General features: G+C 40.5%; 3 protein-coding genes across 3 annotated transcripts; 1 reads left to right on the top strand and 2 right to left on the bottom strand.

Moving 5' to 3' along the window:
* Positions 1–1665: 1665 nt before the first annotated feature.
* Positions 1666–3539, bottom strand: LOC123660880 (40S ribosomal protein S19a). Its single transcript, XM_045595904.1, has 3 exons — positions 3469–3539; positions 2708–2917; positions 1666–1881 (listed from the first exon to the last, which is right to left on the bottom strand). The coding sequence occupies exons 1-3, from the start codon at positions 3537–3539 to the stop codon at positions 1701–1703; spliced, it is 462 nt and encodes a 153-aa protein (XP_045451860.1). The 3' UTR covers positions 1666–1700.
* Positions 3540–4817: 1278 nt separating this feature from the next.
* LOC123661022 (protein lin-52 homolog) lies at positions 4818–6142 on the top strand. Its single transcript, XM_045596038.1, has 4 exons — positions 4818–4911; positions 5057–5158; positions 5406–5504; positions 5894–6142. The coding sequence occupies exons 1-4, from the start codon at positions 4878–4880 to the stop codon at positions 6034–6036; spliced, it is 378 nt and encodes a 125-aa protein (XP_045451994.1). The 5' UTR covers positions 4818–4877; the 3' UTR covers positions 6037–6142.
* A 3405-nt stretch (positions 6143–9547) lies between these two features.
* LOC123661232 lies at positions 9548–10813 on the bottom strand. The gene has a single exon (XM_045596218.1). It carries the CDS (start codon positions 10811–10813, stop codon positions 9548–9550), a length of 1266 nt encoding a protein of 421 aa, XP_045452174.1.
* Positions 10814–16222: the final 5409 nt, after the last annotated feature.

The raw sequence follows: 16222 nt of genomic DNA, 5'->3' as shown, positions 1-16222 counted from the left end.
TTTTTATTGGTATCATCATCATCATTACAGCCTATACAGTCCACTGCTGGACAGAGGCCTCCACAAGTTTACGCCAAAAATAACGTGAACTCATGTGTTTTGCCCATAGTCACCACGCTGGGCAGGCGGGTTGGTGACCGCAGTACTGGCTTTGTCGCGCCAAAGACGCTGCTGCCCGTCTTCGGCCCGTGTATTTCAAAGCCAGCAGTTGGATGGTTATCCCGCCATCGGTCGGCTTCTTAAGTTCCAAGGTGGATGTGGAACCTTGTTATCCCTTAGTCGCCTCTTACGACACCCACGGGAAGAGAGGGGGTGGCTAAATTCTTTAGTGCCGTAGCCACACAGCACTTTTATTGGTAAGTAATTGTATATTATTAAAATCATCGACGCCTTCCAAAATGCGACGATGTTCTAAGGTATCGCTCGTCTTGCACTTCACTAGTTTTCTCGCTATTCGCTTATGACGTCATCAGCGTGTCGTCTATACTTGACAACGGCGTATAGAGAACGGATTAATGACTACGCGCTAGAGATGCGCCAGATTTGAGACAAATTTGAGATATCAGATTTATTATGGCGATTTGATTGATTTTAGTTGATTTGATTTTTTATTCATTTGCTATTTATGTGTTAGCTGATGATAGTTTTATGTTTTTTAAATTTTGTTTCATTCAAATATCAAATTATTTATAGAAAATATAACACGTTTGAGTTGAATTTTGAATAGCTAATTGCAAAAATGACTTGTAATTATGATTTTTTTAAAGTGTAATAAAGAATATATAAATCATCTATACCATTTTGACTAGCCCGTTGGCGCAGTTTGTAGTGACTACAGGTCAGCAGGTGCTTTCTGCTCCGGAGGTTATGGGTTTGATTCCCACCCCGAGTCTGGATATAATATATATTTATTTATATGTCTATTATTTATATGTATGCTTATCAAAAAAAATATATAGCTATACCAGTCAGCTGTTACCTATAACACAAGCATTAAGTTGCTTACTTTAGGAACAGATGACCGTGTGTGTATGTTGTAAATATTTATTTATTTATACCTCTTGCGTCACATCCCTAGCGGTCAACTATAGACGACTTCGGCGTTCTGGACATATCATTTACGTGGAATAAGAATGCATGTTTTTATTTCAATGTTTCTCAGTACGTGTAGCTCTAAAATACTTGTTTTTTATACTTAAATGTTGCGGGGATATTCTATTTTCATAAATGTTCAATTAAAATACTAGATATATTTTTTTAATAATTTTATTTAATATTTTTGTGGTCCGGGTTTTTTGTCACCTATAGACGTCGCTGGCGCATAGGACTCGCGAGCCCTTGTCAAGTATAGGTGACTACGGCGGTCAAAAGGTTAACTGGTTTGCCGTTACTTTCAATACAATTTTCTATGGACTACGCTTCTTATTTGTAGTTTCTGTTTTCACTAGACTATAGAGTTCCAGATTTTAAACAAGATGGCATCATTAACTTGATTTCCGAAAAATGTGACTATGATCTTTCTTTCCCCTTACCCTTTTAATTACATATTCTGTCTTCTGTAAAAGCTATAATGTCAAACTGATTTCACTACACATAAGACAAAAAGAAAATCATGATTTTACTTGAAGTTGATAGTAAGTTTTGGATTTCAAATGATAGAAACTATTAGCTTATTTTAAAGTATTTTATTAAATTTAAAATTACAGAACAATAACACTCTGTTTGGCCGCCTGTTTAGCCTTTAGACGGACTTGTGCACCAATTCTGTCCAAATCACGTCTTCCTTGAACAGTGACGATTCTGCCACCATCTGGAATTTTCTCAACAAGTTTCAAAGCCTCAAGAGCCTGGAGAGCTTTACGGGCAATGCTGCCTGATGACCTGAAATCAATATTGACAAAATGTTCAAAAAAAGAAATGAAAAAGTACCAGTAACAATTGCAAAGGGCTAATTATAATGTGTATGAATTGTATGTATTTATATATGTGTATATTTGAGTGTGTATATATATATATATATATATATATATATATATATATATATATATGTATAATTCTATATTCTATTGTAATTTAATCTAATTTATGTTATATAAATTATGTGTACACTTCCTGTCGCTTTTGTATGCCGTCCTATACCCAAATGTTGTCTGAAAGAAATCGCTCTTTTAGCGATAATACCACCTTTGCACATCTTCATCTAATTGTACTACTTTTGTTTGTATCTTTTAATAGTGTACAATAAAGAATATTATTTTATTATTATCATAACAATTTTATTGCAAAAGAAATATTAAATTATAGTTTGTAAAACATGTTGTGCCGACCCTACATAAGTGGTATAAGAAACAGGGAGATGAGTTAGGAAACTTAACAAATAACAATTCAGCCTGTAGCATTAAACTGCAGAACATAGGCCACTTTCCCCACGTAGGAGAAGTGTCAGAACTTAATCCACTATGGTACTCCACTGCAGGTTGGCAGATATATTTTCTACTATGAGTAATGAGGTGTATTTGATAACAGGGACCATCAGTTTAACACTCTCCGAGGCACTGTGGGGAAACCCCCTAGTACAGACATCCAATATGATAGGAAGTATTTATATGAATATAAATATCCATTCTAAACAGGAATCAAATCCACGAACCGCTCATGTTTAGGTGGGTGGCACATAGCACACGCAACTGTTTAATATAAAATATACCTGCAGAAGTGTGAAGGAGTGACACCATTGCGTTTGCGACCACCGAAGATCTTTGTAACAGTCTTTACACCAACCGGGGAGCGGATGTAGATGTGACGGAGGATGGCAGCACAGCGTACATAAAACCAGTCAGGATCATAAGGTGCCAATTCCTTGAAACGGGCAGTTTTTACAAGGTCCATATGTTCTGGTACCTTGATCTTGCCCATCCTGAAAAAATTTAATATAAAATGTTATGATCTTGAATTATTAACACGTTAAACACCGGCTTGATTTTTTAGTTGTTCTGTTTGGGCCATGGGGAACACCATGTAGTAAGCACACAATTTTTCCGTTTGTACCGCGGGGGACACCACATGAACGTGAGCCAGTCAGCTTGAAAAATATGACTTAGAAAAATATGTCATATATTGTAAAGAAAAATAAGTAAGATCTTTAAGAATTGGTATGGTAATGCAATAAAAACTTATCATAAAAATTTTGTAAATATGGACTTTTAAACTGGCTCCATGAACTAAACAAGTGAAGCCCAACTGGTGGCCCCCATAGCATTCAACGTGTTAAAAGACATAACTTCTAATTACAATAAATACAAAATTATAACTAAGATATAATATGGCAATTTTGATATTTTGTTTAAAATTTTATAATAATGTGATGAGATTTTTAGAAAGATAACAATAGTTCAATGATGAGTCAGTCATTATTATCGTTTTTAGGCTAATAAATGATACTTATATAGTATTTTATTATAAACTTACTTCTTTAAATGGGCAGCTAGGTGCTTAACCACCTTGTCTTGTTCACAATCCTTCAATGTGACGGAGCGCATCTGGAAACAACAAATAAAAATGGTCTAAATGACAATTGTTCATTAAGGTTTTTTTTTTTTTTTGTTTTTGTTTTAAACTATTTTATTTCAAACTTCTTTATATTGCAATTAAAAGCATCCCACATAATTATATTTATAAGACATATACATATGTGGGGTGCTTTTAATTGCAATAATTAAATAAAGACATTATGTATGCATGATATTATATGCACAACAGTAATTAAACTGATTTTAAATCCTAACCTAAATTATTGTCAACAATGTTGATATTTTCAATTTAATTAACAAGCACATCAGATTGATTTTAGCTTTATTATTAATTTTAGTACATACTGAAAATGTTGTCATTTTCCAAATTGTTCAATTGAAAATAGAAAATTTAAATGTTTTTAAATCATCAGTAACTCCATGAAGATGATGTGATCATTTGTTTAACATCGGCATCATATCTTTTTAATATTTCGCAATTCACAATAAGGCATGAAAGATGACGAGAGGTTATGTTGTATCAAAATTAGTACGGTAAAATACAATCCAAATGTAGCATAATTCTCAAGAACTGATATTTTATGTTAGTTAGAGATACACAATGTTGTATTTGTGACATTATTCTCTTCTCAAAATTTAAAGAGCTTAAATATGTGAAATACGCTTGTATTGTAGCTTCTAGGTTCAACATGTCATCAGTTCAAAGACGATTGAAAGCATGAGTTCCTGGAGAGTTATTTAAGTAATTATTTATATTTACCTTATACAACAATTTTACACTTTTTATTCCTTAATCAAATATGCACTTTTAATTTTACACTAAAAACCACGCGGTGAATCTACGACACTCACCTTGCTTGGTCCTGTATCCGAGCGAAAGAAAGAGAGGATGAACACATTGACGTATAATGGTGATCAAATACAGATATTAAATACAATTAAAAAAACATATTTTTATGTAGTAGCACCATATACACAAACGGTGTAAAAAAATTAAAAATATGTTGTTATAAGTAAATATCGTGAATAAAATTAGCTTTTATTTATAAATATATATAATTATTACTATTGAAATACGATTTAATATTTTAATCTTTTGTTTAATTGTGTTTGTGACGAAAAGAGTAGTGTAGAACACTTAATCACTAATAATATTACATAATAAATATCAGTAAATTTTGTAATTTAGAAGGTAATAAAGAAAATACACTGGAAATGGAAAATAACTAAAGAATAATGCTATTAAAATCTGAAGTAACGTCACAAAATTGAACGCAGTTTATCTATGATAAATGCGCAAAGACTATAAGCTTTGTTTGTGCTTATTTTGTTGTCAAATTCAAGAAAATGGCCGCGAAACAAAATTCCATAATAAGAGAAGGTAAAATTACTGATATTTATTTATATATTTACTTTTGTAATATCACATTAAGTATTAAATTTTTTATAGATTTTATGTTATCCACTACTATTGTTTAATAACTGTCTATAGTTTATTAACATAAGATACTATACCATTCTTTCAGCCCAAACTACATCAGATGATATTCCTCTGACGTCCCTAGAAGAAAGCTTACTGAGCTTAGAAAAACTGGACCGAGCTTCACCCGAGCTATGGCCGGAGCAAAGTAAGATTGTGTGTCTTTTCAGTCTTGAAGTCATTTGATGTTATTTTATTATGAATGTAATAATTTTCAAAAGTGCCGCGATTACGTTACTTTTCTAATGTTGTCATTCCGACGTCCATTACGTTCATACATAATTTGGCATTTCGGTTATAACGACTGTTTTTAAACATTTAATTTGAAATGGGTGATGGAAACAGTAATTTTTGTAACGATGATGGTTCACGGTGCTCAAATGATTCTTTCGCAGTCCCCGGTGTGTCAGAGTTTGCACCGTTGCAAAACCCTGACCAGTCGCCACCGTCGTGGAATAAAGGTTTGACCAAAGAAGACTATAATTATATGCAACGTGAGTACTTACATTTACGTCGATTGTTATTCTTTTTGCAAGACTTGCAATAGGTTATTACTTCCAAAACTAGCGTCATTCATAAGATATTTAATTGGTTTAAGGTTTTTATGATGTACGAATTTTTAAATTTTCACACCTTTTCTTCGAATTATGTTGTTTTAATAAGTAACTAAAGGTTTTTAATTGTATACTATTGATTCTAAAGAATCATATTTGTTGCAAACAAAATGGTTTCTATTTTTTTTTCTCATAGAGCTGTTTTATTTTAAAATTATTCTGGGAGACCTTAACAATTAATCAATATTGTTTATCAGGCGGGGGGATTAAGGGGGTGAATAACATATATGGCATATATATATAAATATATTAATATATTTATGTTTCAGAACTTGAGATGTTAACAACAAGTAGTCTCATTATGGAAGTAAAGAAACTTCATGATCTCGCTTATCAATTAGGATTAGAAGAGGCCAAAGAGATGACAAGGGGAAAGTATTTAAATATATTTGCATCTAGGCGACAAAGATAATAACTAATTGTTAATAATACTCATAAAGGAATACATTTTTCGTTTTATAATAATAAAATGCTAAAAAAAACATGAAATTAAATATCATGACATTCGTTTAATAATATTTGCACTTTTTCTTTTGGATTCCTAAACTTAATAGATATATAGGTGCTATTAAGATATATTTAGTTTGACTTGTTTTGAATAAAAACAGTTTATAATTCATATTTAATGGACTATCTAGGAGTATATAGTTTTGTTTCATAATTCGTTTTCTTCTTCTTTACATAACATAACATAAGCTATGTAAGCCAATAGTGCCAAGGTGACAAAAATGCTTTTGCCAATGCCACGTAAAATCGAGAAGACTATGTGACAGAGATTGTTTGGTGCAAATGAGGTTACAAACTTCATTAAATTATAAATAAAAAATAGTATAGAAAATATATTATAGTCATTAGCTGTTATGAATATCAAGTGATCTTTTTGCAGCAATAATATTTTTTTTAGAACAAAATTTGTTGAAAATAAGAAAATGTTTTAACATTTCATTAACAGTTGTACATAAATTGACTTTTATGCATTATTGAGCTTGTTGATCTCAAATATTATGTTGTTAAGATCACAAAAATTTAATACTTGGAAAAATAGACAACTAAAAAATTAAAAAAAGTTTGATGAAAAGAAAATGGAATGCATAATATATTAGTTTTGGTAGTATTGTCAGAGAATTTAGTCATGCACTAAGAATTCTCTTTTTTGTATCGTAATAGCTAAAAATGGAATTGGTAATTTAATGTAGTAATTTATAGTAGAAGACCCAAACTTCACCCATCTGCTTAATGGATAAAAATTATTTTTTATTTATCTTTGTATATTAGAAAATAATTGGAGAATTTTTCAGGTGAGGGTTGTCTGAAAAATCCTAGCCTGGATATATTTGATTCAAAATCAAAAAAATTGTTTTTATTTAAAAAGTTTAAAGAACAAAAATACCTACTGTCAGTGTGTAGAAAATGCAAATATTGGGTTGGGTTGGATTATTTTCCTGGCGTAAATTACTAGGTGACAGGTATCATCATCATCATCATCACAGCAGCCTTTCCCAGTCTACTACTGGACATAGGCCTCCACAAGTTCACGTCAAAAATGGCGTGAACTCATGTGTTTTGCCCATAGTCACCACTCTGGGCAGACGGGTTGGTGACCGCAGGGCTGGCTTTGTCGCACCCAAGACGCCGCTGCCCGTCTTCGGCCAGTGTATTTCAAAGCCAGCAGTTGGATGGTTATCCAACTGCTGGCTTGGCGTTATATTTTAAGTTGCAAGCTGGTAGTGGAACTGTGTTATCCCTTAGTCGCCTCTGACGACACCCACGGGAAGAGAAGGGGTGGCTTATATTCTTTGATGCCATAACTACACAGTATACAGGTGACAGGTATATTAATAAATACTATTGGTCATCCAGTGGTCGAAATTTGACCATAATTAATTTAAATTATAAGTTTGAGCATTAAAAAAAAGGGTATATATGCGTTTGTCAAATACATTGTAGTGGTGTATATTTTTTTTTATTGATTTAATGTATTTTTTATGCATAATTTAAAAAAAAAAAAACATTAGCAATCTGCTCTCTTTATAAACTATAAGTGTGCAAAATTTCAAACCCCCTCCGTCCTCGCAATTTTCGTAAAAAGGGGTACAAAGTTTTTACTTCACATGTTATGGTATGGTATGGTATGGTGAACACGGGCTAGTTTCCGCAACTCGACGACTTTGCGCCTATTTTGCGTGTGTGGGAGTGATCCGATTCACTCTTGCCATCCAAGCTCCTCCAGAAAATTTAGAAGTCTTTTCGGCTTCTTGAAGATCTCCGGAAGTGTCTTCAGGGTGCCAAGATGTTGTGCCCGGTAAGCCGCTACACCTGGACAGTAGAGAAGTACATGCGTAGCCGTTTCTTCTGTTCCCATGCAAGCTCTGCACAGGGGACTGTCGGTTATGCCCATATTAAATAGGTGTTTGTTATACGGACCGTATCCAGTCAGTGCCGCAGCTATTTGTCTCAGTTGGCGTCTGTCCAGATTTATTAGAATTCTTGCTAATTTGGCATCAGTTTCTGGCAGCGCCAACTTGGCTTGCCTACAGTCCTCAACTTCGGACTATAGTGTAATGTGTTTGCGTTTCATGCGTTGTCGAATTTGGCCTTTGAGCACGCAAGAAGGTAACGGTATAATCGGTTCGGCTCCTATGGCCGTCGTACTTGACCCCCTTCTTGCTAGCTCATCTGCCCTGTCGTTACCGCGTGTGTTGTTGTGACCATTGATCCATTGCAGTGTGATGTCATTATTTTCACCTACCTGCATCAGGGTGTTATGGCATTCATAGATTAAACCTGAAGTGGTTGAGTTGCTATCTAGTGCCTGTAATACTGACATGCTGTCTGATAATATACGGATGTGGGAATCCTTTACGTTCCTTCTCCCGATTGTTCTGGCTGACTCAAGTATACCCAAGCACTCTGCTTGGAACACTGAGTTGTAGGTACCAATGGGTAGTGATATATTAATATTTAGGTCTTCGGAGAAAATACCGCTTTCTGACCCTGTTTTTGTTTTAGAGCCATCCGTGAAGATACTCAGGTCTTGCCCATTTAAGGCTACACGTGAGTCTTCTTCCAGCTGTATTTTGTATTTTTTATCAAAAATATATTTGATTTGTATTCCGTCATTTTGGTGCTTCCATGAACGGAATGTCTTTGGCTATGTCTTCCAGAATCTTTGTGTGGTATGCCTGTTTTTTTTTTTTTTTTTTTTTTTTTTTTCCTATGCCTCCGATTTTTATCTTTCGGAGTCCTTTTTTACAAATTTACTATATTACTTAAGCTAGTCCTCTTTGTCATACTTCTCGCTTTTATTCCACAGACATTCTGCATACCAATTTCTTCTTTCATCCGTCCACATTCATTCATTATGGGGTATTTCCCCTCAATACAAATAAGGCAAATCTAAATCTAAACTATTCGCACTGTGTGCAACACACCAGGGGGGAGTGACATAGGGAGGGAGCATATATATATTTATTTATGTATTCTTTTTTTTTTTTTTTTTTTTCCCCTTATTGCTACAATATTATATTTTTTACAATTAAACTTATACATACATGCTTAACACTATGGAGACCGTTTATGTCTATTTACAAATTTTCAATTAGGCATCGATTTTTACAAATCAATTTAATAATTACAAAACTTATAACTATTCCTTATATTACTTATACTAACTATAACTATATGTTTATGTAAATATATGTACAATATTTAAAAAACATAATTTTTAAGTCCTATTTCTATTATTTACAAGTACAGCAATTTCTTTGCAAAACTGCAGGAACAGTTTTCTGCTATTTTCTTCTTCTAATAGTTTCGGTAATATATTTTTGCTCAGTTTTATTCTCAATTGACACTCGACACGCAGTCTCTCGTAAGCCAGGGCTGGGCAGTCCAGGAGGACGTGGAGGACAGATTCCGAACACTCAGGGTCGCAGACGCACGATGGACTCTCCTTGCACTTGAAGCGGTACAAGTACTTGGAGAATCCGCCGTGCCCCGTCAACACCTGAGTGAAACCTGTCCACCTTTATTTTACCTATGATCCTGTGTGCGGCCGTCGCGTCAGGGAAGAAGACCCTGGTGACGCCAGCCGTTTCGCCGGCCCGATACCGCTGGTTCCATTCATCAAGCGACTGCATGCGAATGCTCCGCTTGATGAACGAAACCGGGCAGCTGTCGTAGTCAAACGCGCGTTTGGACTTCAGCGCAGCCTCCTTGGCCAGATGGTCGGCACGCTCGTTCCCCTCTAGCCCTGCGTGGGCTTTGATCCAGAACAATTCTATATGTTTGTCCTGGAGCAGAGCCCTTCGCAGGTGTTCCCTCGCCTCTACGGCCAGGGGATGGAGGGCTTTTGGATTCTTGAGTGTGAGCAGTGCCGACAGGGAGTCAGAGTATATACCGACTGATCCGGCCAAGTTGTCTGCGGCCATCCGCGCCGCCCGGCATATCGCCAAGAGTTCCGCCTGGTACACCGTGCAATAGGACGGCAAAGCAAGCTTGAGGGTTCTAGCTTCGGCGGCGCCAGTCCATACGGACAGGGCTGCCCCCACCTTGCCCTCAATCTTGCTGCCGTCCGTAAAGATGTTAACTTCGTGTTCGCTATTTGCAATGAACTGTTCTCGGTCGACCAGGCACTTGAACTCGAGGTCGACATGACAGGCGGGATGCGGAGACCGCAGAGCCGAGGACATCCGCTCCACCTCCCGATCCCCTATCACCCGCTGGGGCACCCCCCTCCGCGCCTCATATAAAGTCGCCGCTTCGCGAACGCGGAGGTCGAGGGGGAGTATTCCAGCGAGCAACAGTGCGGAGTTCAGGGAGGTGGTTCGGTATGCCCTGCAAAGCTTCTGTGCGAAGCCCCGTTGGACCACGTTCAGCTGTTTGCGTATACCGAGCTTAGACACGGCCGGCGACCAGACGGCGGCCGCATACAAGATCACAGGTTCGACCACCGCTCTGTAAATAGTGCGGATCACTTCAGGATGGAGACCCCAGCTGGCCCTAGCCGCTCGGGCCAGCTGGTGGTAGAAGGCGACCGCGCGTTTGCAGACGTTCGCGACGTGGGCGTTGAAGGTTAGTTTATGGTCTATGACGACCCCCAGCAGCTTGATTTCGCTCGATAAGACAACGTCGACCCCGCCCATGCGAAGACATGGGGTGTCATACTTCAGTTTGCGCGTCACAAGCATAGCATTGGTCTTGTGAGGCGCAAACCGAAGTTTATTTGACTGGCCCCACGCCCTCACGCGTTAGAGGGCGGCATTGGCTCGCCGTTCGATCTCGAGGGCCGTCTCACCCTCAAACAGCAACACCACATCGTCGGCGAAGGCCTGCGCGTAGTCGCCTTTGGCCTTCATCTCCTGAAGCAGTGGATCCAGGAGCAGGTTCCACAATATCGGCCCACCGATAGACCCCTGCACGCAGCCCTTCCCAGTATCTCTCATGTGCTCCTCCCCCAAGTACCTCACTTCTAGCACTGGCTTTCCGGACCCTTTCAATCTGAACCCATCCCTCTTTGGCGTCAATGGACTTTCTGATCTTGCCCAGGACCTCCTCGCTCGTTTCTTTCTCGTCTTGAGACGAGATAATTACTGAGTGGAGGGCCGCACGTTTTGAGGGTTGTTGCGGCTTCGCAGCGGCCACGCTGGCGTAGCTTCTCAGGCTGGCGGCCTCCACGGCTTCGCCGTAGCGTGTCAGGCGCTCCTGAATATCCACCAGCCTCTTGTTGTGCTCCAGAAGGATTTCTGATTGCTTGTCGATTTTTTCGCTCAGTCCAGAGTCCGTAGACACCGCAGGTACTTCAGCGGTGTTTTTGTACACCGATTCCGCGCCCGCGAGGCCCCCGTCCCCGTTCCGAGCCCTCTCGACCTTTAGCGCTGAGTCTGCTTCTTCTACCAAAGCAGCGCTTCTATATTTTGCTCCAATGTGTTTTTTAGTTCTCTTTTTAGGTTCTTGGACTCATTGAGTGCAGTCCTTGCATTAGACGCCAGCGCTTTTGCTTTCTGCACCCTGTCCGTCACTGCTGGCGACATGATGTATGTCAATCCCCGCTTTTTGGGACTGTCTGGAGTTTTTCCTGTCATGTTTACTCCAGCCTTGGAGGTGGAAGGGGTAGCCTGCGTCATTTTGAGAATTTGCTCATGTGCTGTCCCCTCCACTATCTCCAGGCTAGGTCGCGGTGATTTACTTGTTGCTTTAGGGGGGGTTTTAGAGAGATGGTTAGTCTCCTTTTTATCTTTTTTCGGGGTCCGGAATATTGTCAAATTTTTTATCGGAGGCTACGTCGATTTTAAAAGGTCAAATAGGAATAAAACTGTATAATTTATATAATTAATTCTCGCAATAGCGAGTTGTAAATAAAACTAAAGCAGAAACTGCTCCTGTCAGTTGCAAAATTTTCCTAATATTTTCTATCCTAATTATTACTATTCTCTACGATGGCAGTCTCTATTTACAATATAATAGCGGGTAAATATACCCTGTGGTATGCCTGTTGAACACAGTAGTTTGTGAGTCTTTAGTCTTACTGCAGTAGTTGCAACTTCTTGTTGGATAAATAGGTGAAGTGGCAGAATATTTAGCATGGCCTCCATTGCTGTTGTTGGTGTGGTTCTCATACTGCCCGTGATTGCCATGCACACCAACCTCTGCCAGCTTTGTAGCTTGGATTGCGTTGTGGTGAGGAGTGTTCTACGCCACCACACCACAGCTCCATAGCTGATCACGGGTCTAATGACCGCAGTATAGAGCCATAGGGTCAGTTTTGGTGTAAGTCCCCAGCTCTTGCCTATCATCCTGCAGCATTGCCAGAAGATGATGCTGGCTTTGTTTAACTTATTTTCTATGTGTTTAGACCAGCTTAGCTTATTATCTAGTATTACACCTAAATACTTTACCTCTGTGGTTAGATTCAGGGTTGAGTTAGAGTTTAGGTAGAGTGTAATTTCCCAAGTCTCGTTTGTTCGTGAACATCACTAATTCTGTTTTGTTCGGGTTAATGGATAGGGTATGCTCCACGCACCATCTTTCTACTAATAGCAGGGCTGTCTGAGCTAGTTCACAGAGTGTATTTGTGAACTTGCCCGCCACGAGTATAACCAGGTCGTCTGCGTAGCCTGTTGTATAATATCTGTTGTCGTTTAGCAAGGATATTAGATCGTTAACTACAAGGTTCCATAGCAAGGGTGATAACACCCCTCCTTGGGGACATCCTTTAGCAACGATGGCGCCTTGTTTGTTGTCATTGTCTACTCTTACGATCCTGTTTGCCAGCATGTTTCTGATCCAAGTAATTATAGTTGGGTTTGTTTTGTGGCGGTTTAGTGCTGTAACTATGCTGTTGAAATTTGTTTTATCAAAGGCCCCTTCGATGTCAATAAAGATGCCTAGGCAGGATTCCTTGATTATAAATGCTTCTTCAATCTTGCCCACTAAAGCATGTAAGGCTGATTCCGTAGATTTACCTGCACTATAGGCATGTTGATTGTTGTTTAGGGGTACTTTTGGTAGTACGTTATCTCTCAGGTACCTTTTTTTTTATAGAAGAGGGGGCAAACGGACAGTTGTCTCACCTGATGGTAAGTGAAAAACAACATCCACAGACACCCGCTACATCAAAGTATAAGCAGGCGCGTTGCCGGCCTATCGCATAGTCTCTCCAGGGTCTTTAGGAGGAAAGATGTGAGACTGATTGGCCTATAGGACTTTGCGTCTGAGTAGTCTGCTTTACCGGATTTAGGTATGAAGATAACCTTTACTTCCCTCCATGATTTCGGCACATAGCCAAAAGCCAGGCAGGCTTGAAAGATTGTGTTGAGTGTGTGATTTAATCTTGTGCCTCCCCATTTGAGAAACGCAGGGTATACACCATCTGGTCCTGGCGTTTTAAATGGCTGGAAGCCCCTGATTGCACGCTATTCTCTTTGGTTGTATTACCTCACCCGCGCACTTCCAGGCGCTGTCTGATGTAGTGAGGTTTGTGTCTTGCCAGCTAGTTGTGGTAACCATAGTGCAGTCAGGGAAGTGCGTCTGGATCAGCACTTGATGTGACTCTTCTGATGATTTGGTGTAGGTATTGTCTGTTTTCTTTAGGGACGCCAGTTCTCGTTGTGGGTCCCCAGTAAGGATTTTGCGGATTCTACTGGCCTGCACAAACGACTCGATCGCTTCACAGAACTTTCGCCATGCTCGAGTTCTCCAGTATCTGATTCGCTTCTTGTACAAGGCCTTTACATTTCTGTAGTGATCCCAATCCTGGTTGTCATGTGTTCATAGCTCTATTGAGTGTTTTCCTAACCTTGGCTCTGAGGCGTTTTAGCTCTGGGCCCCACCATGATTTTTTGTCGGTTGGGTTATCCGGAGGGTGAATTAGGGGGCATGTTGCTTCATAGCATTTTGTTAACAAAGATGTTAGTTTCTCCACTAGTTCTTCTATACTTTGAGTGTTTGTTATTTTTTCAGGACAGTCAAGTGCTCGTAGTCCTTTTTCGAGCATTGCACGGAACTTTTCCTTGTTAGTCTTACGCACATTCCTGTAGGGTTGTATAGGTGTTGGGACTAGGCCTAGATCGAAACGTATCCACCTGTGATGAGCAGGACGCTTCGTCAGACACGTGCCAGTTCGATATGAGTTTGGACCCGCCGTCGTTTGCCAGCGTGAGATCAATTATGGTTCTAGCACGCCTGGTAACGAACGTGGGTTTGTTACCTGTGTTGATAATGTATAGTTTAGTAGTGGATAAGTATTCAATAAGTGTTTTACCTCTATTATTAGTTTTTTCGTTACCCCAGACTGTGTGAAGACAGTTCGAGTCTGTTGCAACGATAATGTCTAATTTTTCTGCCTCGCAGTAGTTGACCAGCCGTACCAGATCTTGTGGTGGGCGGTCCTCTCCGTCTGGCATATAGACAGACGTGAGAACTACTCCCCGCGATGTGCTCGAGGGATTTGCTGTTTTAATTGTGCAGACATCTCTGGAATAGAATTCAGTTAGGGTCTGCACGGGTATGTTATTTGTGACAAATATGCCCTTGGTTGTTGGTTCGTTACTTGTTATGAGCTTACCTTTGAGGTTGCCTAATCCTTGTATGGACCCTGACCGCGATAGCCAGGGTTCTTGGATGAGGGCTACAGCTATATTGTTTATCTCCAACCACCTACGCAGCTGTGCCGTGGCGGTAAGGCTGTGGTGGAGATTGATTTGGAGAGCTCGACTACTGGGTAAAAGAGACTCCATCGTCAGAGTCATCCCCTGTCCCAAGGTCGAGTTCCTGTATCCCTTGGGCCCAATCCCCGACACTATCCGCCTCATCACCGTCGCTCGCCATGTCGGCGTTCGTCGGATCGTGCGCAGTGTCCGAGAGGGTGCCTTCGGGAGTGTAGTTCTCTTCACGACTGGTGCTCGGCTGTTGGGTAGACTCCTCTACCATCATCGGGGTATCCCCTGACTGTTTCATCTCCGTCGGTTTTGTTTCCTTCTTTTGTGGTGGTATGTCTGTAAACCGTCCCTTGCGTTCTTCGAACCTATGTAGACGGCGCCCAGCATATATCATAATTGCCGTCCACGTTCTAGGATGGTAGGGATCAGTTCCTCTGGTATGCTGACTACAATGAAGGTCCCTGTAGCCTGTTTTTGCGCCGCGTGCAGCAACCAACGATCTACTTCAGCCCAGGGGTTGAAGTAGCGGAGTGCTTCGCCAATCTTGTTAGTCTCAGCCTTGCCTGGTATTAAAATTCCACACCTGACTTTCCTTGGTAAGTCCACTGACTCCGGAAGTCAAGTGTGTGGCCGTCGATGTTATTCTTCACTCATTCCATGGCCTCGACGTTCATGCACCACAGCTGTAGTGAGGCGTTAGCGTACGTCGGTTTGCCCTGGAACATGGGTAGATTGCTAGCTCTGGCCTGAACTAGAGACCAGAGTTTGTTATTAAGCGTCTCTTCGATCTCTTCCACTTGTTCCCTAGTTAGGTGTCCCGCATTTGTTGCTGTGACGGCCGCAATCAGATCGGATTTAGCGGCCGCTGCATAGGATTTGGGTGTCGCACCAGTGCAGGCCTTCTTGTTGGCCCCGCTGGGTGTCACCGTATCCTCGGGACGATGTCGTTTGTTAGTGTTCTTTGAGGTACCCGGTTCGGGATCTGGCGTTGCTTCCAGGTTTACCTCTGTTGCTGGTGCCAGAGCGTTTTCAGCTCTTAGCTTCCTCTTTCGCCTGTTTACAGCATTAGGTCTCTTTCTGCGTTTGTCTGCCTCGCTTTTCTCCGTATTTCCAGTGTTTATGTTGGCCTTTTTGGTTTGTTGTGGCCTGTTTGATTTTTTGGAGGTGACCACCGTCCACGGTCCTCCTTTGTCCGGTCCTGGTAGGGTGGCTGCAGTCACCCCCCCGGACGTCCCCTTCTCAGTAGCCGCGATTGCTTCCGCATCAGCCGACGGGGGCAAAACCACGTTTTTGGATGCCACCACATCTGCTTCAGCGTCAGCTCTCGTTTCGCCGGTCATGGGCGCCCCGGTGGAGCACCTACAGCTGCCCCCTTCCCCGCGACAGTTTCTCCAGCCTCCGCCACCGTTGGGGGGGGGGCTCCAGTGTCGTGACCATCGC

Source organism: Melitaea cinxia, chromosome 16 (assembly GCF_905220565.1).
Source record: "Melitaea cinxia chromosome 16, ilMelCinx1.1, whole genome shotgun sequence".
Classification (NCBI taxonomy): domain Eukaryota; kingdom Metazoa; phylum Arthropoda; class Insecta; order Lepidoptera; family Nymphalidae; genus Melitaea; species Melitaea cinxia.
This window is presented reverse-complemented; position numbering and strand designations above follow the sequence as displayed.